General features: G+C 42.5%; 2 protein-coding genes across 2 annotated transcripts in view; one reads left to right on the top strand and one right to left on the bottom strand.

The window, feature by feature from the left end:
* Nucleotides 1–24,036, bottom strand: part of LOC122940407 (zinc finger protein 850-like) — a 335,684-nt gene that overhangs the window by 166,860 nt on the left and 144,788 nt on the right. The gene's annotated exons all lie outside the window — the stretch shown is intronic.
* On the top strand, nucleotides 16,508–22,604 carry LOC122940423 (zinc finger protein OZF-like). The gene is made up of 2 exons (XM_044297097.1): nucleotides 16,508–16,558; nucleotides 20,582–22,604. Exon 2 carries the CDS (start codon nucleotides 20,680–20,682, stop codon nucleotides 22,081–22,083), a length of 1,404 nt encoding a protein of 467 aa, XP_044153032.1. The 5' UTR covers nucleotides 16,508–16,558; nucleotides 20,582–20,679; the 3' UTR covers nucleotides 22,084–22,604.

Genomic DNA, 24,036 nt, shown 5'->3' with positions numbered 1-24,036 from the left:
GAGGCCCTTGGGTCTATTTCAGGAAACTCATCGCCAGGCTTGGATGGCCTGCCATATGAGGTTTACCGTAAGTATAGCGATGTGATTCTTCCTCAGCTGCTAGAGGTTTTTTCCCAAGCAACACAGGGAGGGGGATTACCAAACTCCATGATGGAGGCTCTCATTGTTTTAATCTTAAAAAAGGATAAAGACCCGGCAGAATTAAGCTCTTATAGACCAATCTCCTTATTAAACACGGATGCTAAGATACTATCCAAAGCTCTGGCTAGAAGGCTGTCGCGGGTCATATCCACCATTATCCACCCAGATCAAAATGGCTTTATGCCAAAAAGGGGTACTCAGCATAACTTGCATAGATTATTTACGTATATTCAGTCCCCGGGAGGTGGTGCCCGCTCCATCCTGTCGTTGGATGCTACCAAAGCCTTCGACAGGGTTGAGTGGACTTTTCTCTGGGAGGTAATGAAAAAAATGCGTTTTGGACCAAAATTCATGGCAATGATTCAGCTGTTATACAATTCCCCAGTTGCTAGGATCAGGATTAATGGGACAGTGACAGAGAGTTTCATCTTGGTAAGAGGTACCCGTCAAGGCTGTCCCCTCTCCCCTCTGCTGTTCAATATTTATATCGAACCTTTAGCAACTAGTATAAGGCAGGACTCAAAGGTGGCGGGCTTCGGCATAAATGGGGAGTATGATCGTGTTTCACTCTATGCAGATGATATCCTGGTTTTTATGCATCAAACAGACACCACTCTCCCTCGTATAATGGAACTGGTTGGTCTCTTCTCCGATCCATCTGGCTTGGAGATCAACTGGGATAAGACCGTCCTCCTTCCTATAGACGAGTTGCGTGGCGAATGGGATAATCAGCTAACGATATCCGATTCAATAAAATACCTGGGTATAACAGTTTCTGCCAAACCGCATGAATATCTACAACTAAATCTGATTCCGCTGTTGATGAAGGTGAGGGCTAAAATTAAGGTATGGCAAAAAATCCTGCTTTCTAGAGCGGACAGAATTTCATTAATAAAAATGGTAGTACTGCCCCAGGTCCTTTATATTCTGCGCAACTCGCCTGTATGGATTGCAGATAACTACTTTAGATTGATAGACCGGATGCTCAATGATTTAATATGGGGGAGGAAGCGCGTGAGACTAAAGGCACTCTACTTTTCTATGCCCTATGAGCGGGGAGGTCTCAACCTCCCCTATTTTAGGGGTTACTTTATGGCCTCCCAATTATGTCTTTTTAATGATTGGGAAAACAGCCCTCTCTGCAGCAGAGTGGTGAAAGACTCAGGATTTTCGGATTTCTTTACTGTATTGGAGTCTGATTATCTACTAAACACACTGAGCGGGTACACACTTTTTTCTGCAGAATGGCTATGAGGACTTGGCTGGCCATAAGGAGATGGTGTGGAGTTAAGGCGTCACTTATTTGCACCCCACTGTGGCATAACTTAAAGCTTCTTAATTTAAATGATTTAAACTGCTGCCAGTATTGGAGGAACAAAAATGTTCAGTATCTACACCAAGTGGTCAGTGAGGGACAAATCTTGCCCCTCATGGAACTAAAGCAAAGGGCAAATTTAGGTGAGGTGGCTTGGTTTCCATATTTCCAGCTGAGGTCAGCACTATCTTGCACTTCGGACAGTCATTTTTTTATTGATACCCCTTTATTTCTACACGATTTAATTTGCAAGAAAACTGTCACGAGAATTAAAGTATCACATTGTTATAAGCACTTAATGAATAATTTTTTTTCGGATGTTCTCTCTCCAGGACAGAGAGCCTGGTCTTCTCTACTTTCAGAGGTGGGTTCTCCAAACTGGGAGAACATGGGGGATAGTTTAATGTCGGTCTCACACAATTTTAATCACATTGTTGTACAATTTAATATTTTGCACAAAATTTATGTGACACCCACATGGTTATACAAAAGAGGCCTTAGGGCCTCTTCCGATTGCCCACGCTGTGGCGCTCCCGGGGCAGATCATCTACACCTGTTCTGGGACTGCCCAACGGTGAGCAGATACTGGAGTCTGGTCCAAAATAATCTGGCTCATAAACTTAACATCTTTATCCCTTTGTCCCCCAGGATATGGGCCCTGGGGGACTTATCAGAGCTCAACTGTCAGCCTACAAAACGCCAGCTGTTGATCAAGGTTTTGTTCTTGGCTAGGCTCCTGATCACTAGATTATGGTTTTCCCCTTCTGCTCCAGAGTGCAACAACTGGCTGGGCCTGGTCGAGAAAGTGAAAACCTATGAAAAGATTCTGTACAAACAAAGAGGATCTTACTTGAAGTGGAATAATCTCTGGAAAGATTGGAATAGGGTTAATTAATCAGAACCTTTTTTCCCCCCTAGGCTTTATCAAGGATTTTCTTTTTTTTCTTTTCTCCTTTCTTTTTTTTCTTTCTTTTTTCCTTCTTTTTTTTTTTTTCCTTCCTGCAAGGTGGGGTTGGGTGGGGGGTTGGTGAAGTCTGGTCTCCTCTATGTGCACTGCACTGGAGTAGAATATGAAGTTATATTGGAGCATCTCTAGGAACACTGGAGGATGGCAGGACCCCCCGGCATTAAATAATGAAAAAAAATATATATATATAATAATAATTTTAAGAGGATGCTTAGCTCATCCCCTTTAGTAAGCTCAGGATGTCGGGTAGATCCTATCGATCTTACCAGCTAGAGATCTCCATTTGTTTTTGTTTTTCTTCTAGGTTTATATAATTCTCGACATTGGTATGAAATCAATGTCACTCATGTTCATAGACCAGAACTGACGGGCTTATGAATTTCATAATATTGCAAAGTAATATGGATATAAAGTTTTGTATTATAACAATAAAGTATTTAAAAAAGAAAAAAAAATAATAGCTTTGGCACTGTTTTTTATTTTTTTTATTTACAACGTTCATTTGACAGGTTAGATCATGAGCTATTTTTATAGAGCAGGTTGTTATGGATGCGACAATACAAAATATGTCTATTTTTGGTTGTTCCTCAGTTTGAAAAAAATGATTTTTTATTGTCTCCATATTCTGAAAGCCATAGTTGTTTTTTTTTTTTGTTTTTTTTCGGCGAATGTCTTATGTAGGGGCTCATTTTTTTCTGTATGAGATGATGGTTTGATTGGTACTATTTTAGGGGGCATTTGACTTTTTGATCACCTGGTATTACACTTTTTGTGATGTAAGGGGACAAAAAATGGCTTTTTGACACCGTTTTATTAATTATTTTTACGGTGTTCATCTGAGGGGTCAAATAATGTGATATTTTTATAGAGCCGGTCGTTACAGACACGGCGATACGGAATATGTATACTTTTTTAATTTAAGTTTTATACACTAATATCATGCACCTCTTCATAACTTTGGCGGAACCACTGCCAGCTTAGGGCTTAGTTAAGACCTGCGCCTAAAACATAGGTCCTAATAAATGTGCCCCAAGATGTATACCTAAGACAACATGGCTGACCATCCGATCTAATCATGATTCTGCAACACCTACAGTTAAGAAAGAGAGAACAACACCGGAAAGATGTCCCAGTCCTCTTCTTCCACGGGATAATTCAGAAGAACATCACTATGTCCCACAGGATGATCAGGTAGATGGATATAAGGGCATCATGATGGAGGATCACCAGCCTCTCATATCACCAGGTAATAGACATGACTAAATACACACCTCCTCTCATTATCTGTATGTAAGCAATTAATTCAGTCACTGGATGTGTTTCCTACAGTTAAGGAAGAGATAACACCAGAGAGATGTCCCAGTCCTTTTCTTCCACAGGATGGTTCAGAAGAAAGTCACAATGTCCCACAGGATGATCAGGTAGATAGAGATAAGGTCTCATGAAATGTCACCTATGACCTGTAGAAGACTGTAAAGATCTTGTCTTCAGTCTTGTCTTATTTATCAGTATTATATGATTTATCCTTGTATAATGAGAAATGAGGAAATGACAGGATTACACCTGACCATAGACGTTACATGTTGTCTGGATCTTCCCACTATTTTCTGCCTGTGTAGACTTTTAAGATGGCCTTCTCTGTCAACTGCTGCAGATCTTTTGTAGTGGCACAACAGTTTTCTGAGAGGTCTTAGGCCGGGACCATGCAATACTACAAATGGTCAACCAAAGTTGTGCCCGGATTGTCAGCTTGAACATGAACATCAGGAGATAAATGCATCATTATCTTCAAAGGTTTTGTAGTCTAGGCTGCAGTCTCCTGGTGTCTCCTTACTGTCAGAATGGCAGTACCAAGATCATACCACGGATTCTATTCTAGCACATGTAGATGCAAGTCCTCCTTCTTACTTGTATGGAGTATAATATAATATTCAGGGGTGTAGCTAAAGGCTCATGTGCCCTGGTGCAAGAGTTCAGCTTGGTCCCCCTTCCCTCATTGCTTTGTGGTCAGGGGCAGGGAAGCACATAGCCTTCGTGCTGTCTGAGGCAAAAATGGAAACTGCATTCTCTGCCCCTTGCCAAATTCTTGACCTTACCCCTTCCCTCCAGCCAGAGATGTAACTTGACCTGTATGAACTTTGTATAGTACTGGTGTCTCCTTATGTGGCACAAGGGTCTTTGGGCCCCCTCAGGCTCCTAGGCCCAGTAGCGACTGCACCCCTTACAGCAGGGGTGGGGAACCTTTTTGCTGCCGAGGGCCATTTGGATATTTGTAACATCGTTCGGGGGTCATACATAATTCTCAACTTAAAAATTTGACTGCTATATTTGGTCAAACATATTAGTGACTTAGGGGTAAGTTACAGAAATTGTGCTTCAATAAAAAAAAAATCTAGAGTGCTATATTTGTGCAGCACAAAATGGCGCCTGCGCAATATATTACAAATAGTACAGGCGCCATTTTGATCACATATAGCAGTCTAATTTTTAAATATTAGGAGGTGTACCCCATGCATAACTGTGTTTGTGGTGGTAGGAGAAGTGGCACCTGTAGCTGCACTGGTGGTGGTAGGGGCAGTGGTAGCAGCAGTGGAACTCAAGGCAAGTATAAAGCAGGTAATCTGGAGGGGGCACATGATGACATATCGCAGTTTTCATGGTGGGGATGTTGAGGACTATTACAATGATTGTGTGTTGGACAGGATCTGGGAACTAGATTAGGGAGCTGAGAAGAAGGTAACATGAGAGGAAGAGGATGGTGGCAGCAATACAGAGTGAAGGCAACATACAGTTAGAACCTCCTAAAACCTGCCAGGGCCAGATCTGCTTCTAGTACTGTCAGCTTGGGAACTGGTGATGCTGATGATACTGTGGTCGCAGGCTGGAAATGTTCCAGACCTAAAACCAGCTCGGCTGCAGCTAGCTCTGTGTGGAGTGTGCAAGTATCTCCTGTCTGGCAGTTTTTCTCCACGGTGCTGGAAAACAAATGCAATGCCCTTTGCAAGATCTGCCAGATTACAATAAGCCATGGGAGTGACAGAGGTGTCTGCCAGCTACCACAACAAGAGATTCCTCCTTCTCCCGGTCTCCTCCTTCAGACCCCCAGCCTCAGATCAGCCCCCCCCCCAGCCTCCTTCTCATCCACGTGCAGTACTGTGTCCAAGTCCTCATCAGTTACTGCTCCTCCTGCTCAGACTATGCCTCCTCCTATTCTGTCCCACCATCAGCCATTGATAATGGAATGTGTGGCCAAGAAACAACCCTGCTTGCACAAGTTGCTGGTGGTGCAGTCTCTGTGGTACCACTTTTTGATTTCTGTTGCCTTTAGGGGGCTAATGGCATGTGCTCAGCCTCACTAGAAGTTATATACAGTAGCTGGCATAAAAAAATAAATAAAAATCTATCCCTGCTTTGTACTCTCAAATGGCGGTGAATGTAGGCCACTCCTTGCAATTCTAGCTGTGCAGCAAGGTGCACACAATGGACACCTGGAGCAACGGTTACGGACTGGAACAGTTCATGCCTTTCACAGCCCATTAGATCAATGTTATTTGCAGCACTGTAGCAAGAAGGCCAGGTCCTATTGACACTTCCACATTTGCTCCAACACCACGCATTTATCGGCCTCCTCCATGGATATCCTCCTGTCCTAAACAGAAGCAGGGAAGAATGTCGCTCCCACTCCTCAACTTCAATTTCCTATCATGTGAAGCGTTGCCATGCTGTTTTAGAGCTGATCTCCCTGGGTGATAGTAGCCACATAGCCAAATACTTTCTAAAGTGCATCAAGCAGCAAACAACCGCGCTGGCTGTCTCCTCACCTAACTCCAACTGGGCAAGGTCGTCAGAGACAATTGCAGGAACATTGTGGCTGCTTTGTGTTTGGGAGTAATAACACATGCTCCCTGAATGATGCATGCAATAAATCTAGTTGTGCAGCGATTGTTAAAAAAAAGTACAGTGGCCTTTTGGAAGGTGCAATAATAGTAATAATAATCATATAATATAATCATAATCAGTTTGCATGTCTCCTGTGTTCTCTTCTGTCCTTTTAATATAAACAGTGATAGACAGGGTGTTCTAGTGGTGATAGATAATCAGTTCTCACCTCTTCTAAGTTTTCCCCTGTCCTTATACTATATACAGTGATAAGCAGGGTGTTCTAGTGGTGATAGATAATCAGTTCTCACCTCTCTTGTCCTTATACTATAGAGAGGGATAATCAGTATCATCTAGTGATGATAATCAGTTCTCACCTCCTCTGTGTTCTCCGCTGTCATTTTGGTATAAACACTGATAAGCAGGTAGTTTTAGTAATTAGTGTTAAGCAAATTGAAGCAAAACTAATTGACTTTGTGGTAAGAAATCGTTTTTTTCGTAAAATTGCGGCTACACGTGTTACAAAGTAAAAGTATGAAGCCCAGGAATGCAATATGGCCCATAATGCTGTGCAGCCAGCTAATCAGCAGATAGCCACCCCTGTTATGTGACTGCCCTATAATATCCTCATCCTGCCCTGTCTCCACCATTTTATTGTGAATTAAGCATAGGGGAAGACATGACAAGTGCTAGGGACAGTTTTTAACAAAGCTTTTAATTGTAGAATCTTGGATAGGGACAGTGTAGGGAGATCGTAGATAGAGTTTTCACACACTGTAGGGAGAGCATAGGGAGACTGTCGGGACAGTGCAATCTCTTTGTAATCACCCTATGCATCTTGTTCCACTGCTGTACCATTTTTTCTTAATCTGTTCTGTTATACATAGACTTACTGTGCATCAGACTCAGTGTCAACAAGCGGTCTAATGTAAAGGCATGTTTATATAGTTCATCTGCTGAGCCATATATACATAATCTGTTCTGTTATACTGTACATAGACTTACTGTGCATCCAACTTGGTCTCAACAGCTTCGTTTATCTAGTACACTTGCAGCACCATTCATACTTAATCTGCTACATTACTTTAGTTACTGTACAGTCGTGGCCAAAAGTTTTGAGAATTACATAAGTATTGGAAATTGAAAAAGTTGCTGCTTAAGTTTTTATAATAGCAATTTGCATATACTCCAGAATGTTATGAAGAGTGATCAGATGAATTGCATAGTCCTTCTTTGCCATGAAAATTAATTTAATCCCCAAAAAACCTTTCCACTGCATTTCATTGCTGTCATTAAAGGACCTGCTGAGATCATTTCAGTAATCGTCTTGTTAACTCAGGTGAGAATGTTGACGAGCACTGGAGATCATTATGTCAGGCTGATTGGGTTAAAATGGCAGACTTGACCTGTTAAAAGGAGGGTGATGCTTGAAATCATTGTTCTTCCATTGTTAACCATGGTGACCTGCAAAGAAACGCGTGCAGCCATCATTGCGTTGCATAAAATTGGCTTCACAGGCAAGGATATTGTGGCTACTAAGATTGCACCTCAATCAACTATTTATAGGATCATCAAGAACTTCAAGGAAAGAGGTTCAGTTCTTAGTAAGAAGGCTTCAGGGCGTCCAAAAGAGGATTCAGCTGCGGGATCGGAGTGCCACCAGTGCAGAGCTTGCTCAAGAATGGCAGCAGGCAGGTGTGAGCGCATCTGCACGCACAGTGAGGTGAAGACTTTTCGAAGATGGCCTGGTGTCAAGAAGGGCAGCAAAGAAGTCACTTCTCTCCAAAAAAACATCAGGGACAGATTGGTGAATGGACTGCTGAGGACTGGGGCAAAGTCATATTCTCCGATGAAGCCTCTTTCCGATTGTTTGGGGCATCAGGAAAAAGGCTTGTCCAGAGAAGAAAAGGTGAGCGCTACCATCAGTCCTGTGTTATGCCAACAGTAAAGCATCCTGAGACCATTCATGTGTGGGGTTGCTTCTCATCCAAGAGAGTGGGCTCACTCACAATTTGCCCCAAAACACAGCCATGAATAAAGAATGGTACCAAAACACCCTCCAACAGTAACTTCTTCCAACAATCTAACAACAGTTTGGTGAAGAACCGTGCCATAAGGCAAAAGTGATAACTAAGTGGCTCGGGGACCAAAATGTTGACATTTTGGGTCCATGGCCTGGAAACTCCCCAGATCTTAATCCCATTGAGAACTTGTGGTCAACCCTCAAGAGGCGGGTGGACAAACAAAAACCCACTAATTCTGACAAACTCCAAGAAGTGATTATAAAAGAATGGGTTGCAATCAGTCAGGAATTGGCCCAGAAGTTGATTGAGAGCATGCCCAGTCAAATTGCAGAGGTCCTGAAAAAGAAGGGCCAACACTGCAAATACTGATTCTTTGCATAAATGTCATGTAATTGTCGATAAAAGCCTTTGAAATGTATGAAGTGCGTGTAATTATATTTCACTACATCACAGAAATAACTGAAACAAAGATCTAAAAGCAGTTTAGCAGCAAACTTTGTGAAAACTAATATTTGTGTAATTCTCAAAACTTTTGGCCACGACTGTATACTATGACCAACAGACAGTTGCCTGGGCCCTCAAAAGGAACGGGCAGTGACAAAAATGTTGCTGTAGCCGGCACAAGTAGCAGCAGAAGGGGTGGTGGTAGCAGCAGCTGCAGCAACAACAGGCAAAATCTACCACTGTCATCCAGCAGTCGTATCCAGCTGTACTGGAATGGTTGACTTGCTCTTCAACATCATCTCAGCAGACAACAGATACACAAAGCCAGAAATCGGTGGGTTCCTCCACGCTTAGTTGGCATAGCCCAGGAACAACCTCTGTGCCCTCGCCTGTCCTGCAACTATCTTTCTTCTGCTTGGGAAGTAATGCATGCTGTGGGCTGTCCTCCACTTTTCAGTGAGGACAAGATTAGTGAGTGCTACAGGCCACCACAGACTTGGAGAGGTCCGCTGCAACCTACAATAGGCATGCAACTAGCAAAGGTGACAGTCATGTGGAAGCATGTGTTGTGAACTGTCGGGGACATGGCCATGAGACTGGTGAGGGTGACATAAGTGACGAACAGACATTAGTGGATGATGATGTAGGCGATCGCATGTAGGAGCCAGTTAAAGAAAACGGTGGCAGCAGGCCTGTGAGACAGCAGTAGGGTAGCAGCATGCCAATGAGCCAGCAGGGTGGAAGCAGTGGGAGATCTGGAAAAAATCAGGCCTGGTGTAGACTGCCTGCTACTCGGGAGTCTAACCTTTTAGGAAACAACTAGTGGTGTGGGGGTTCATAAAGATTGCAGCAGGCAGTCAGCATGGAGTGTTGGGGGTAAAATGCCATACTTGGCAATGTGGGGATTTACTGGCGGATGTTAGCATGGTGATATGCAGGATATGTGAGCAGAAGGTGAAGCACGGTGAGGGTGCTCATATTGCCACCATGGCCCTGTGTCAACACATGGAACATCACAATAAAGTGGCCTGGGAAAAACATGGCACTAATGTAGTGGTACAGCCTGATGCAGGAACCACTGCATCTCGCAGCGACCCGCACGCCATCTCCGGCATTCAGGGATCCCCAACTTTAGCAGAAAGATCTTTCAATGGCGCAGAAATTTTACGTGCACCTGGCTAAGTTGCTGATGCTACAGTTCCATATGGTGGGCTCTGAACATTTCAGAGAACTGATGGCTTGTGCCCACCCAAGGTGGAGAGTCACAGGCTGTCATTATTAGTCTAAAAAAGCTGTACCAGTCCTGCACACGTATGTTGAGCAGAAGGTGGGCCAGTCCTTGAGCCTGTCAGTGTCTGGTACAGTTCACATAAGTGCTGACGTTTGGTGCTGTAACTACGGTCAAGTACAATATATGTCGTCTACAGCCCACAGGGTAAATAGTGGTTCCGGCCCAGGCACACCAGCAACTTTGCAAGGTAATGACAATGCTGCCTCTGTGTTGTAATCATGGGTTTTCTGCGCCAATGTCCTCCTCTGCCTCCTCATCCTCCAGCTTGTCCTCAGCCTCCACTGTAGGCACAGTTCGTAGTGGTCCTCCAGAGAGGACTGACCCATGCACCCTGTGCTGGCGCATGTCATCAATCTCATTTTCACTCAGTTCCTCATGACTTCCACTGAACTGCAAGAGCTGTTACAAATGTCCAGAAACTGTGCATGCACTTCAGCCACTCTTACTGGGCAAAACACACCCTCCTTGAACTGCAAAGGCAGAATGTTATTCCCCTACATCACCTCATATGCAACGTTTCCACACGTTGGAATTCCACTCTCTACATGTTGGCATGTTGGACCGACTGTATGAGCAGAGGAAACCCGTGACCGATTTCTAGATGAGGCAGATGGACAAGACTACTCCGTGGTGTAACTTTGACCTTAGACAGTGGCAGCTCATGCGTGACACCTGCCGTTTTCTCAGGCCCTTGCAGGAGGCCACTTTATTTGTCAGTTGCCAGGACTAAGGGATGAATTACGTCATTCCACTCCTTCACATCCTGTGGGGAATGATGATATATCTGACTGGCTAGGGCAGGGATGGGCAAATTCGGCCCTCCAGCTGTTTAAAACTACAAATCCCATCATTCCCAGTCTGCCTACAGCAGGGCATGATGGGATTTGTAGTTTTAAAACAGCTGGAGGGCCGAGTTTGCATTTGGCAGAGGGATGACTACTGGCTCTCCACAATGTTAGATCCTCACTACCAGTCCAAAATGGGGGGCCTTTTTTTTTTACACCTTCTGAGAGGAATGAAAAACTCAACTGCTATCGAGACTTCCTTTGTAGTTGTTTAGTTGCTGCCTACGTGTGCCATCGCCCATCCTTGCGAAGGTCTAACTGGGGGGACTCTCTGAGCTCAGGCTCCACTGAGGAACAGCACCAGCTCCATCAGTAGCAACTTAAGTCTTGAGTCTCTAATGACCACTTTTCTTCGCTCACCTACTGAAGAAACCGCCCATCAACAGCAGGACATGGAGAAGAACCTGAACCACAGGTGGTAGCATACTTGGAGTGCACCCTATCACCCCAGATCAATGATTCTGTGGACTAGCGGTCAGCTAAAATTGAATTGTGGTTGTGACTGGCCAAGTTTTCCCTGGGCAAACTTTACTGCCTATGCAGTAATATGGCATCAGAGGGAGTGTTTAGTGCAACGGATGGCATAGTTACTCCAAAGAGAACTTGCCTTTCAACACAAAATGTAGAGAGATTAACCTTTATAAAGATGAATCAGGTGGATCCTTTATTAAGACCAGCATTTTAGACGCCGGTCTTAATAACCCCTTGCCCTGGCGGTGGATCTGCCGAAGTTATATAGAGGCACCGGCCTCTACATAACTTTAGCGCATCCACCATCAGTCTAAATTTAAGGCAACTTCCTAAAACAGGTGTTGAAAATGGTAAATGAGACGGACCTATCAGCTCGTCCCCGCCCACGACAAGCCCCCTTTTTTCAGACTTGATGTGAGCATGGAAAAGTCGCAGCTTGCAATCTGTGACCAATATATGCCAGAAAACTGGAGTATATCACTTTATAACCTAACCTTATAAAGATGAATCAGGCCTGGATCAACCAGTATTTCCAGACACCGGTGCTGCCAAACCAGAACATTTTGACAAATGGCCCGTTACTTCTGCCCAGGTGCTGCTGCCACTATTCTGATGGTCATCTGCCTGATGCCACACGCCTGCTGCTGTTACTTGTCCCCCCGCCTCCCCACTCTTTGACTGGGCCACTATGTTGACTCCACATGCTGTTGCCACCCTCCCCACTCTGTTCCGGGGTCACTATTGTGACCCCACTCTGTTCCGGGGTCACTATTGTGACTCTTCATGCAGTTGCCACCCTCACCACTTTGTGACACTAGTGTCCATGTTTGACATTGCAGTTTATTTTTCCGTTCTTCTGATCCGCCAGAAGAACAGGAAAATATAAATTTAAAAAATGTTCTGTTGTTTGAGATTCCATAAGGTCTTTATTAGATGGTCAGTATTTTGCATCAGGATTTGATTGTGATTTGGAAGTCAAAAGCAGGAGTGGGTCCAAAACACAGAAGTCATGTAAATATCAAGGTATCTGTTTATGACCCACTACTGTTTTTGTCTTACGATTACTGTCCAAATACTGACAGTGGGAACAGGCCATGAAAGTCCTACATGCAGACTTCTTTTTCATCTGAAGAAAACCAATTTCAGAAGCAAATGGCCCAAACTCATGCAAATTGAGCATGGGGCATCTATCACACGGTCAGTATTTTGCATCAGGATTTCATTATGATTTGGAAGCCAAAAGCAGGGGTGGGTCCAAAACACAGAAGACATTGTGTCCTTGTATGCAGATGACATACTAATATATGTAGGAGATTTGGAAAGATCACTGTGCCCCATAATGTCTCTTATAAAATATTTTGGAGATAGGTCTGGTCTTCGTATACATTGGGACAAATCCATTCTGTTTCCGTTAGACCCGGTCCCGGTTGGCCTCTCCCTCCCGTCCACCCAGCGGTCCCGGTTGGCCTCTCCCTCCCGTCCACCCAGCTGCAGGTTGCTCAAGAATTCAAGTATCTGGGAATTGTGATATCATCAAATATTGGGCACTATGTGAAAAGCAATATAGATCCTCTCCTGAACAAAATGACCGATAAAATGAATGAATGCGTGGTGTGCATTTCCAATGTCTGAAATAGGCAGGAGTAATCTCCTTAAAATGATTCTCATGCCAAAACTTATGTATGTCCTGCATAATTCCCCTGTGTGGATTCCATAACGGATCTTTTTTAGAATACAACGGCTGTTTAGAAGTTTAATTTGCCGCAAGAAAAGGGCCAGGATGCGGCTGGGTACCTCACAGAGAGGGAAGGATGCAGGTGGTTTATCTATTCCTAATTCTTAGCAATATTTTATTTCCTCGTAGTTGCATTAGCTGAGGGGTTGGGGGAGAGACAACGCATCTGCGCGGCTGATAGCGCTTATAATAGAAAATGAATCGCCGGTTGACTTATTGTAACATAGTGGTCTCTCTGATGAGGCAACGAGACCTGACTCAACCTGATGCATAAGGTTTGGCATAAGTGTCGTGATCTGCAGTCTATACAGGGTTTCACTCAGGTCACTCCTTTGTGGAGGAATCCTCAGCTGCCTGAGATATTTCGCCTAGAAGGGTTTTCTCCTTGGGAACGGAAAGGTGTGATATTTCTGTACCAGCTGCAAAGTGATGGGATATTTAAATAGTTTGAACAATTCAGGAATGAGTTTGACCTTCCTCAGCCTTCTGTCAGTTTCTGCAGTTGAGGCATGCGTTCCAGGCTCAGGCTCGGTCTGTGTCGCTAACATGCACTAAAGTCCCATTGTTTCAACAGATTCTTGAAGTGACTCCTCGAGTGGATTAATATCATCCATCTATAGGAACTTATTTGTGAAATCTGTGAAACAGAATTCCCTAGGGGTAAAACAAAAATGGGACGGAAAGGTGGGTCCTATATTGGAGGATCAATGGAAGGCAGTATTGGCGCTGACACCTCAGCTATCGTTATGTGAGGGTCAGTGTATGTCCCAACTATTTCTTATACATCGGGTATATCGGACTCCATCATTCTTGTTCAAGATTGGGGTCAGAAATTATGCTTCCTGCCCTAGATGTGGGGAGAGTTCCGCGTCCCTGTTACACATGTTCTGGGAGTGTACAGAGCTTGGAAATTTCTGGACAAGTGTACTAGCCTGTATTAAGGATGCATATCAAATTGTGGTTCAGCCTGGTCCGAGTACATCTGTGCTGGGAATATTAGATGTTAATAACCGGAATACTCGCCTGGGAGGGCAGCGTCTGCTTTTCCAGGCCAGAAAATTAATTGCTAAAATACTGGCTTAGACCCCCAACCCAAAATTTGGGACAAATGCATAGAGCAGATTCCCCAACTCCAGTTCTCAGGGCCCACCTACCAGTCAGGATTTGAGAATATCCCACAGAATGAACACCTGTGGTACGTCCTAAGCTATTTACACTAATTATATCACCTGCTTAATACTAAGGAAATCCTAAAAACCTGACCGGTAGGTGGGCCCTGAGATTGGAGTTGAGGACACTGGGAGGCGACTTAGCTTGGCTTGTGATTCTCTGGGATGTTGTGGGAGGAGTGGTCTCAGAGGTCCGTGTGGTTTAGTGTCATGCACATGCGAGATTCAAAATAGGAAGGGACATCGTGATGGGTGACCTGGAGTGAAGGAGTACAAGGGTTGATTTATCCTTGGATGAGGTTAGATGTGGTGCACGTATTTAAAGTGTTGGTATCCTCTGTTTTGCTGTTCTTACACAATATACGTATATTGGTGGTGGCGTGCCTGTCTCATCGCTGGTGCGGGGTGGGTGTGTTTCTTCTTTTGTATAATGGAAAAACTGTTAATAAAAATTATCTGATAAAAAAACAACAACACAGAAGACATACATATTTCCAGCACATGTTCTCTGTTTTGAACCCACTCCTGGTTTTACCTTACAAATACTGATCAAATGCTGACCAAAAACTGTTTGAAATTGGATGCTCAAACTACATGATCCACTTTTATGGCAGTTCTTCTGATGGAACACAGCCTTACTACTGACATTCTCTCCACTGTCATGGGGACACTGCACGGTCAACTCCATGCCGATAAATTAGAGCTGTCGCTAACATTGACCTTTAAGGCTGAATTCACTCTTCAGTAATTTCCATCAGTTTTTGTGAGACAAATTCAGGAGCCAAGCCAACTGTCGGATTAGGTATCATGAATAAATCTGCACCTGTTCTGTGGGTTTGACCTGCCCCTGCTTTGGGCTGACAATAACTGACAAAATAAGTGACGTGTGAACTAAGTCTAATAGTGCCGCACAGTCATTTTCTCACCACTACTTTATTGTATTTTATATAGATTGTATCCATGTCCTTATTTTGTTCCACTAAAGCGTTATTAGGACACCTGCAGGGCACGCAGAATTTTTAAATATTTTTTCTTTACTGATGGATGCTGTATAGGGATGAGCGAACACGAACTTTACAGGTTCGGCGTCCGGGCAGTGGAGGAATCCCGTTATGGATTCCATTATAACAGAATATAACGGAATTCTATGACGGAATGCAGTCTATGGCCAAGCATAACAGATCCGTCTAGTTTCAGTTATGCAAGACTTTGTTTTTCGTTGTGCTTAACGAAACCAGACTGATCCGTTATACTTGGCCATAGACTTCTATTATGAAGGATCAAAACAGAATGCCTCTTAAAGGCTTCCATTTTGCATTCCGTCATAGAATTCTGTTATATACCGTTATAACGGAATCCATAATAGGATTCCTTCACTGCCCGAACACCAAACCCTAACCTATAAAGTTCAGGTTCTCTCATCCTTAATGCTGTATGCTTTTGTTTTTTCTTGGTTTTGCTAAGGGTCAGCTAGGACTGTTGGTGGCCTGCACGATGATGTGCACAGCCATATACTGTATGTGACCTGCCTGTCATACTGACTCACAGTAACTGGTTTAGCTACCAGAAAGGACTAGCTATGCATGTTTCTACAATTCACAGTGATGTGCACCAGGATACATTCTCCCTAAAATGTAATTGCAGGCTGGGATATACCTTGTTTAATGCACTTTGTGACTAATTAATTTGTAACAAGGCAACTTTTGGGGAAAGGCAACCAAATCGAATTTGAAAACTTTGCTTATTACAAGTAGTGATAATAATCAGTTCTTGCTTCTTCTGTTTTCTCTCCTGTCCTTGTACTATAAGCAGTGATAAGCACAGTGTTCTAGGGGTGATAGATAATCAGTTCTCACTTCTCCTATTTTCTCTCCTGTCCTTATACTATAGACAGTGATAATCAGTTCTCCCCTCTCCTGTGTTCTCCGCTGTCCCTTATATTAGGTACAGTATCTTCATGCCTGCAGTCATCCCAAAACTGGTAGACAGAACAGGAAGACAGCATTAACGGGTTTGTTCAGGAATTTGGATTGGATTTATACAGGAGACCTGCAGATATTTTGGTCTGATAACTCCTGCTGTCCGGTCACTTTTGGTCATCTTTTCAGGTCATATAAAACATTCCACACGACTTCTCCAACCGTCTGATGACTTCTACAATATTTATTTTACAGATTGTGAATCCGGGTGAAGATCTGAACAATATTAATCCTACAGAGACATATGTGAGGGGTGATGAGCAGAGTACAGAGGACATTCCTACAGATAACCGCCCAGGTGAGTAGTGACCACTAAGTAAAGCAGAGAGGTCTCTAAGATTCTGCTTATACAAATAAAGAAAAAGATAGATATATTGTGCAATGTGGGAATAATGATATTACAATTATTATTGATGAGTATATATTAAAGTATAAAAGAACAAAAATAAATATCACATACGGAGAGACTTGTACACAATAACAATTACTAATAATTACTACTAATAATAAAGTTACTCCCAAGACCATTTGGTAACTAAACCACAAGTTCCTATCCCTCTACAGTACAGTGTAGTTACTATACAGAGGTCTTCTCATGTCTCTCCAGTCCCGGTCTTTGCTCTGGCCCCTCCAGGTTTCCTCTTGTGTAGCACTTTTCTTTTCTCTTCTCCTTCTCTCTTCTGCCTCTTCGCTTCTTCCTTCCTTCCTAACAGCCAGCCCTAGCATTTTCTAGAATATGGCTTGGACACATCCTTTTGGTTGTTCCTTATGGTTTTCTAGCAATTTTCAGTAAACTCTTGAAGACTGATAGAAGCAGCTGGAATGTTGGGATATTCCAGCATTTCCTGCCCCACTAGCCATGTACCACCTACTGGACAATTGTCAGCCATTCTTTAGATAATTGACAACTACAGCACCTTTGATATGCTAATGGTCCGTTGTCCAGATAGACAGTACTCGCTCACACTGGCTTTCAGAGGACAAGTATAGGCACTAATTACTAGGAAGTTGCTGAAAAGATGATACCAATACAATATATACATTATTTTCCTTAAAATTCTTAAAAATCTGTATTAATCTGTATTTCTTACATGTGCATAAATAAATTCACCTACTCGCCTTGACATGCTATCAATACTGGTTCCCCTGTGCAGCGGGGAGTGGGGGCCCACAGCCTGGACTGGCAGGAGTGCTGATCCGTGCTGTTTAACACTTCACATGCCGCGGGCAGTGGCGCCTGCCGCATGTATAGTGCTTACAGAGGGAGCGGACTCTCATCGGCACCCCGTAAATGTGATTGCGGAGGGCTGATGTGTGTGAAGGCTGGCTTAGCCCCAGACTATCCTTGATTAATTTCCAGCAGGCCTGTTAATGTCAGAATAGCACTGACCTTAAAATGCAATGCACTATAGGGATAATGCATTGCATTTTAAAATCAATCAAAAAGCTGTCTGTTATAGTCCCCTTGTAGGACTATTAAATGGTAAGAAAAAAACATTTATTCAATAAAAAAATCCCATACAATTATGCTTTTTTTTAAATTGAAAATATGCTTTTCAATAAAAAAAATTGCCAAAAAACCTACCCAATATGTTTGGCATTGCTGCGTCCATAATGACCCAGACTACATAAATTCTCATGCAAATTATCACCTACTGTGAATGCCATAAAAAAAAGACAATTGCTAATTTATTCTTAGTTGCAACCTCAAAAAACATAATAAGTGATTAAAAAGCGCCATTTACTCCAAAATGACACCAATGAAAAATACAAGTCGTCCTGCAAAAATCAAGCTTGCACACAACTCCATAGATAGAAAAATAAAAAAGTTATGGGTCTTTGGAAGCGGCAATGCAAAATCATTTTTTTTCTTTAAAAAAAAATAAAAAAAAGGGGTTTTATAAAAAAAAAGTAGTAAAATAGAAAAAAACACTATGTATTTGATATCACTGTAATCATAGTGACCCAGAGAATAAAGATATTATGTCATTTATACCGAAAAATGAACGCTATAAAATTTATAACGTAAAAACGCAGTGGCAGTGTTGCTGGTTTTCCCATCTCCCTCCCAGAAAGGGTAATTCAATTTGATAAGAAAGTTATGTGTACCCCAAAATGGTCCCATTAAAAACTACAACTTGTCCCACAAAAAACAAGCCCTCATAAAGCTATATAGACAGAAAAATAAAAAAGTTACAGCTTTTGGAACGCAATGATGAAAAAAGGAAGAAAAACGCTTGGTCAGTTAGGCCCAAAACAGGCTGGTCACTAAGGGGTTAAAGGAGTTGTCTCATCTGAGACAATGGGGGCATATCACTAGGATATGCCCCCATTGTCTAATAGGTGCGGGTCCAACCTCTGGGACCCGCAACTATATCGAGAACGGAGCGGGCAAAGTGGTGGCTGGAGGACTCTTGTCTGCCCACCACCAAGTGCTCTCCCCATAGAAGTGAATGGGAGCGCACTGCTCATGACCAGCCAGTGTTTCTATTCACTTCTATGGGCCTGACAGAAATAGCCACGCCAGTGCTGCACATGCACAGTGCACCCTTCACCACTTTCAGAGCTCCATTTAGGAAATAGGTGCCAGTCGCAGCGGTGGGACCCGCACCTACCAGACAATATCCTAGCGAATTGCCCCCATTGTCTCAGATGAGACAACCCCTTTAATATAAATGCACAAAAATAGGAAGATGTTATGGTGTGGGCCATGCAGTTTGTTTACTTGACAGCGACAGGACTGAGATTTGGAGAGACCTCGGTGTGCACATTGTCCTAGCTGCAGTGATGATGTTCAGGTCACAGGATTATTCTTCGGCGCTATATGTAGTTTGTGTAATCGGGAAAGGCTGCAGGATAGGGCTACATTCACACAACAGTGGAAAATGGCACACCGCTGTTTTTAGAATGAATTGAACTCAATGGCGCTATTCATGTGGCCATTTTTTTCTAAGGCGAGTGAATCGTAGTTGTGAAAAATAGGACATGTTCTATTTGTGGCCGTTTTCACTGCCAGATGGACCCCGTGTAAATCAATGGGACTATTTTTAATAGCCATTTAGACAGGAGTGCATGCATGTAATGGCCAGTTTAAAATGGGTACACTAGTGGAAAATGGCCTTTTAGGGGTTAAAATAAAAATAAAGTGCCTTATCCGCTTGCACACACTAGGCAGTCTCTCTTGGTGCTGAAGGACCTGTGCTACCAACGTGATGACATCACCATGCTCTCCCAGCATTATTGCTTAGGAGCGCATGGTGACATCGTCCCACTGAGAGTGTAGGTCCTTTAGCACCAAATGAAGAGCGACTATTCTCTACACGTGCATGTGGATGAGAGGAGTAATTATTTTTTTTCCCCATAAAAACAAAACCCTGCACATTATTAACAATTTTAATTATTACTGATGGGTGGCCACCCTGGGGGACATTATTACTAACTGGGACCACTATGGGGGACATTATTCATATTGCAGGGATTGGTAATTAAATTTAAAAAAAAGCAAATAAAAATCATCTAAATCATCCTCAAATAATGGCCGTTAAAAATGAATGCAAAACATCCAGACGACCATGAAAGAGATGCAAAAAATGGTTGAAAAACACTGAGTGTGTCTGTTTTTTTTTATGGACTTTTATCACGTGTGAATGTATCCTTAAGAGGTCACACAAAAAAGTCTCACCACTGAACACCAGATATTTGTCTGCTGCTGGGAAGATCGGTATTACTTTAACTTTATTCACAGTACAGGAGCTTCACTAATGTAAAGGGGACACTAAGGGACATCACTACTGCAGGGGGCGCACAAAGGGGGCATAACTACTGTGTGGGGGCATTTAGGGGGCATAACTACTGTGTGGGATCACTTAGGGGGCATAACTACTGTTTGCAGACCTCAAGTGGAGATTCTACTGAGTGGGGGCACTTAGGGAGCATCAGTACTGTGAAGAGGGCACTAAGGGGGAATTCCACTGTGAAAGGGACTCTGAGGGGAGATAATTATTGTGTGGGGCTCTAAGAGGGGATTCGTCGCCTCTTGTCCAGCGCTAGTAAATGTTTTATTTATATATCTTTAAAATTACTGATTGGGTGGGGGTTGCAGGGAAGTTGCTCAAGGTGGGAGCCAGCGTTTTCTAGTTATGCTGCTCTGTCTACTCTTAGATTGTAGTCTGTTTGGCCACCACTGTTTTAGTTAATTGATACTTGACTTTTGTGCCATGCCTTGTAATTACATTTTTTTCATTGTAAAAGTTATAAAACAATAAATCAATACAATTTTAATGTTATTTATCAATAATAAAATGTGTTTTGTTCTTGGCAGATGACTGTACCAGGAACTTAGGGAAACATCTGGTATCTTCAGATTTTGAAGTAGATGATTGTGGTATCACACAAAATACATTTGAAGAGCATGCCAATATGCAAGATATACCCTCATCGAATCACAGCAACAATGCATCATTTAATTCTTTTAAACAGGTCCGATTTTCTGATTTATCACAGACTGAAATACAGAATAAAAGTCACAGAAGAGGTGCTAAACATCAAACAGCTCACGTAAAAGAGAAACCATTTTTATGTTCAGAATGTGGTAAATGTTTTGAATATAAATCAGCTCTTGTTGTACATCAGAGAATTCACACAGGAGAGAAGCCATTTTCATGTTCAGAATGTGGTAAATGTTTTCACCAAAAATCTAATCTTGTTACACATCAGAGAAATCACACAGGGGAGAAGTCATTTTCATGTTCAGAATGTGGGAAATGTTTTAAGCATAAATCAGCTCTTGTTGTACATCAAAGAAATCACACAGGGGAGAAGCCATTTTCATGTTCAGATTGTGGGAAACGTTTTAAGCAGAAATCAGCTCTTGTTAAACATAAGAGAAATCACACAGGAGAGAAGCCATTTTCATGTTCAGAATGTGGTAAATGTTTCAACCAAAAATCATATCTTCTTGTTCATCAGAGAATTCACACAGGAGAGAAGCCATTTTCATGTTCAGAATGTGGTAAATATTTCCACCAAAAATCATATCTTCTTGTTCATCAGAGAATTCACACAGGAGCGAAGCCATTTTCATGTTCAGAATGTGGGAAATGTTTTAAGGGTAAATCAGCTCTTGTTGTACATCAGAGAAATCACACAGGAGAGAAGCCATTTTCATGTTCAGAATGTGGGAAATGTTTTAAGCAGAAATCAGCTCTTGTTGAACATCAGAGAAATCACACAGGAGAGAAGCCATTTTCATGTTCAGAATGTGAGAAATGTTTTACCAATAAATCATCTCTATTTAAACATCAGAGTATTCACACAGGGGAGAAGCCATTTTCATGTTCAGAATGTGGGAAATGTTTTAACCGTAAATCAAGTCTTGATGCACATCGGAAAATTCACACAGGGGAAAAGCCATTTTCATGTTCAGAATGTGGGAAATGTTTTAATCATAAATCACATTTAGTTATACATCAGAGAAGTCACACAGGGGAGAAGCCATTTTCATGTTCAGAATGTGGGAAATGTTTTAATCAGAAATCAGATCTTGTTATCCATCAAAGAAGTCACACAGGGGAGAAACCATTTTCATGTTTAGAATGTGGGAAATGTTTTCATTGTAAATCACATCTTGTTAGACATCAGAGAATTCACATAGGAGAGAAGCAATATTCATGTTCAGAATGTGGAAAATGTTTCAACCATAAATCAGATCTTGTTACTCATCAGAGAAATCACACAGGGGAGAAGCCATTTTCATGTTCAGAATGTGATAAGTGTTTCAACCATAAATCATCTCTTGTTAACCATCAAAAAACCCACATATAAGAGAAGCCATCTTCATGCTTAGCCCGTTAGTTCGGTTACCAGATGTAGCTGAGGGCTTGGAGCGATGATTGGTACCGCTGTGAAAGCTCCCCAAACAAACATAGTCTCCTGTATTGAATGGATATTGGTAATCAAAGGACAGATAAGGTTTTTATTTTTTATATATATCCTCAATATATATACACAAATGTTTGGCGAGAGAAAAAAAAAAAAAGTTTCCCAAAGGTACCACCCTGCCTGTGATCGGCATGGGGACCCTCCATTCCTGTAAAACTGCAAATACAGGGTCCTGTATGTAAAAGTCCCAAAAAATAGAGCTGGATTCCCACAAGGGTTGGTGTCTAGACATGTGGAAAAAGGGGCGTCATTCACACTTGTAAATGGCCAGTTATTTGCAGTCAAGTGGAATTACAGATAGGATATAACATAGTTTATAAGGCTGAAAAAGACATCTGTCCATCCAGTTCAGCCTGTTATCCTACAAGTTGGTCCAGAGGAAGGCAAAAAAAAAACCTGTGAGATAGAATCCAATTTTCCCCACTTTAGGGGGAAAAAAATTGTTCCCGACTCCAATCAGGCAAACGGAATAACTCCCTGGATCAGCGACCTTTCTCTAGTAGCTATAGCCTGTAATAATATTATTATTATTTTATTTTATTTTTTTATAATTTTTTTATTATAACATTTTTTATTAGACATTATAAACTTAAAATACATAAGTTACTCATACAATAGTTAATAAAATCCTTAATTCATTACAAATAATCCATACACATATCCTCATTTTTCCATTTCCCTTCCCTCCCCCCTCCTTTCCCCCAAAAAAGGGAGAGGTTATTTTTAATACAGAAGAGAACCTTGCTCCAGAAGTCTTGTATCTGCCTACATTGCCATAACAGATGAAAATCATCCACCCCTATCTAAAAAAGTATTGCGATACTTGATACCACGCATAGGAGATATTTTTTTATATTGTAATTGATTGGACTTTTTGGACGTGGTGATATGTAATATGTTGATTTATTTACTGTTTATATATTTTAGATGTAAAATTGGGAAAGGAGGTGATTTATACTTACGGTAATATGTTGGTGTTTTTTAAAACTTTTTTTTCAACTATTAGCCCCCTTAGGGCTATATTAGGGTGAATAGGATCTCACACTGTCTCTGCTGCCCTGGGCTTTGTGCTCACAGCAGCAGGGAACTTACCATGGCAGCCAGGGCTTCAGTAGCATCCTGGCTGCCATGGTAACCTATCTGAGCCCCAGGATTACACTGCTGGGGCTCCGATCAGAACTGTTACTGAGGAAGAGGGGAGGGGACCCTGTGGCCACTGCCACTAATGACTTTAATACTGTGGGGTGGCGCACTGCGCCACCAATGTTTTTAATACTCGGGTGGGGGGGCGCACTGCGTCACCAATGAAGATAATGTGCCCATTAATTAAAATACAGGAGGCGGGTGCTAACTGCAGAAACATATAGCCACACCCGACCTCTATGAAAGGTAGCTGCAATCCGCAGCAGTTAACCCCTGCCGCACCTGAGGGGTTAACTGTCGCGTATCGCAGCTCCTCTCATAGAGGTCGGGTGCAGCCTAACATCATTGGTGGCGCAGTGGCCACAGCCCCTCCCCTCCTCTTCCCCTCTCTCTTTTCATTTGTGGCAGCGGCGGCACTGGGGGAAGCGAGAGACTGCTTCCTTCTCCCCTGTGCTGCCGACAGCAGCGCGCTCCATGTTTCCTAGTATCGATAAATGGCAAATCCCGGTATCAAGGTTGATACCGGACAAAAGTATTGATATTTCGATACCCGAAACATACAATACTGTATAAGCCTATAGGCCGGGTTTGAGGAGACTCTTCTTGTATCTAACAATATACTCTCCCATCTTTCATTTTCCATCAGCCCGATTAATCCATCCCATTTGTATAGCCTCGTCTTGGAGCAGTCTT

Source organism: Bufo gargarizans, chromosome 6 (genome assembly GCF_014858855.1).
Source record: "Bufo gargarizans isolate SCDJY-AF-19 chromosome 6, ASM1485885v1, whole genome shotgun sequence".
Lineage (NCBI taxonomy): Eukaryota > Metazoa > Chordata > Amphibia > Anura > Bufonidae > Bufo > Bufo gargarizans.
The sequence above is the reverse complement of the archived record's forward strand: the minus strand, read 5'-3'. Positions and strand labels throughout refer to the sequence as shown.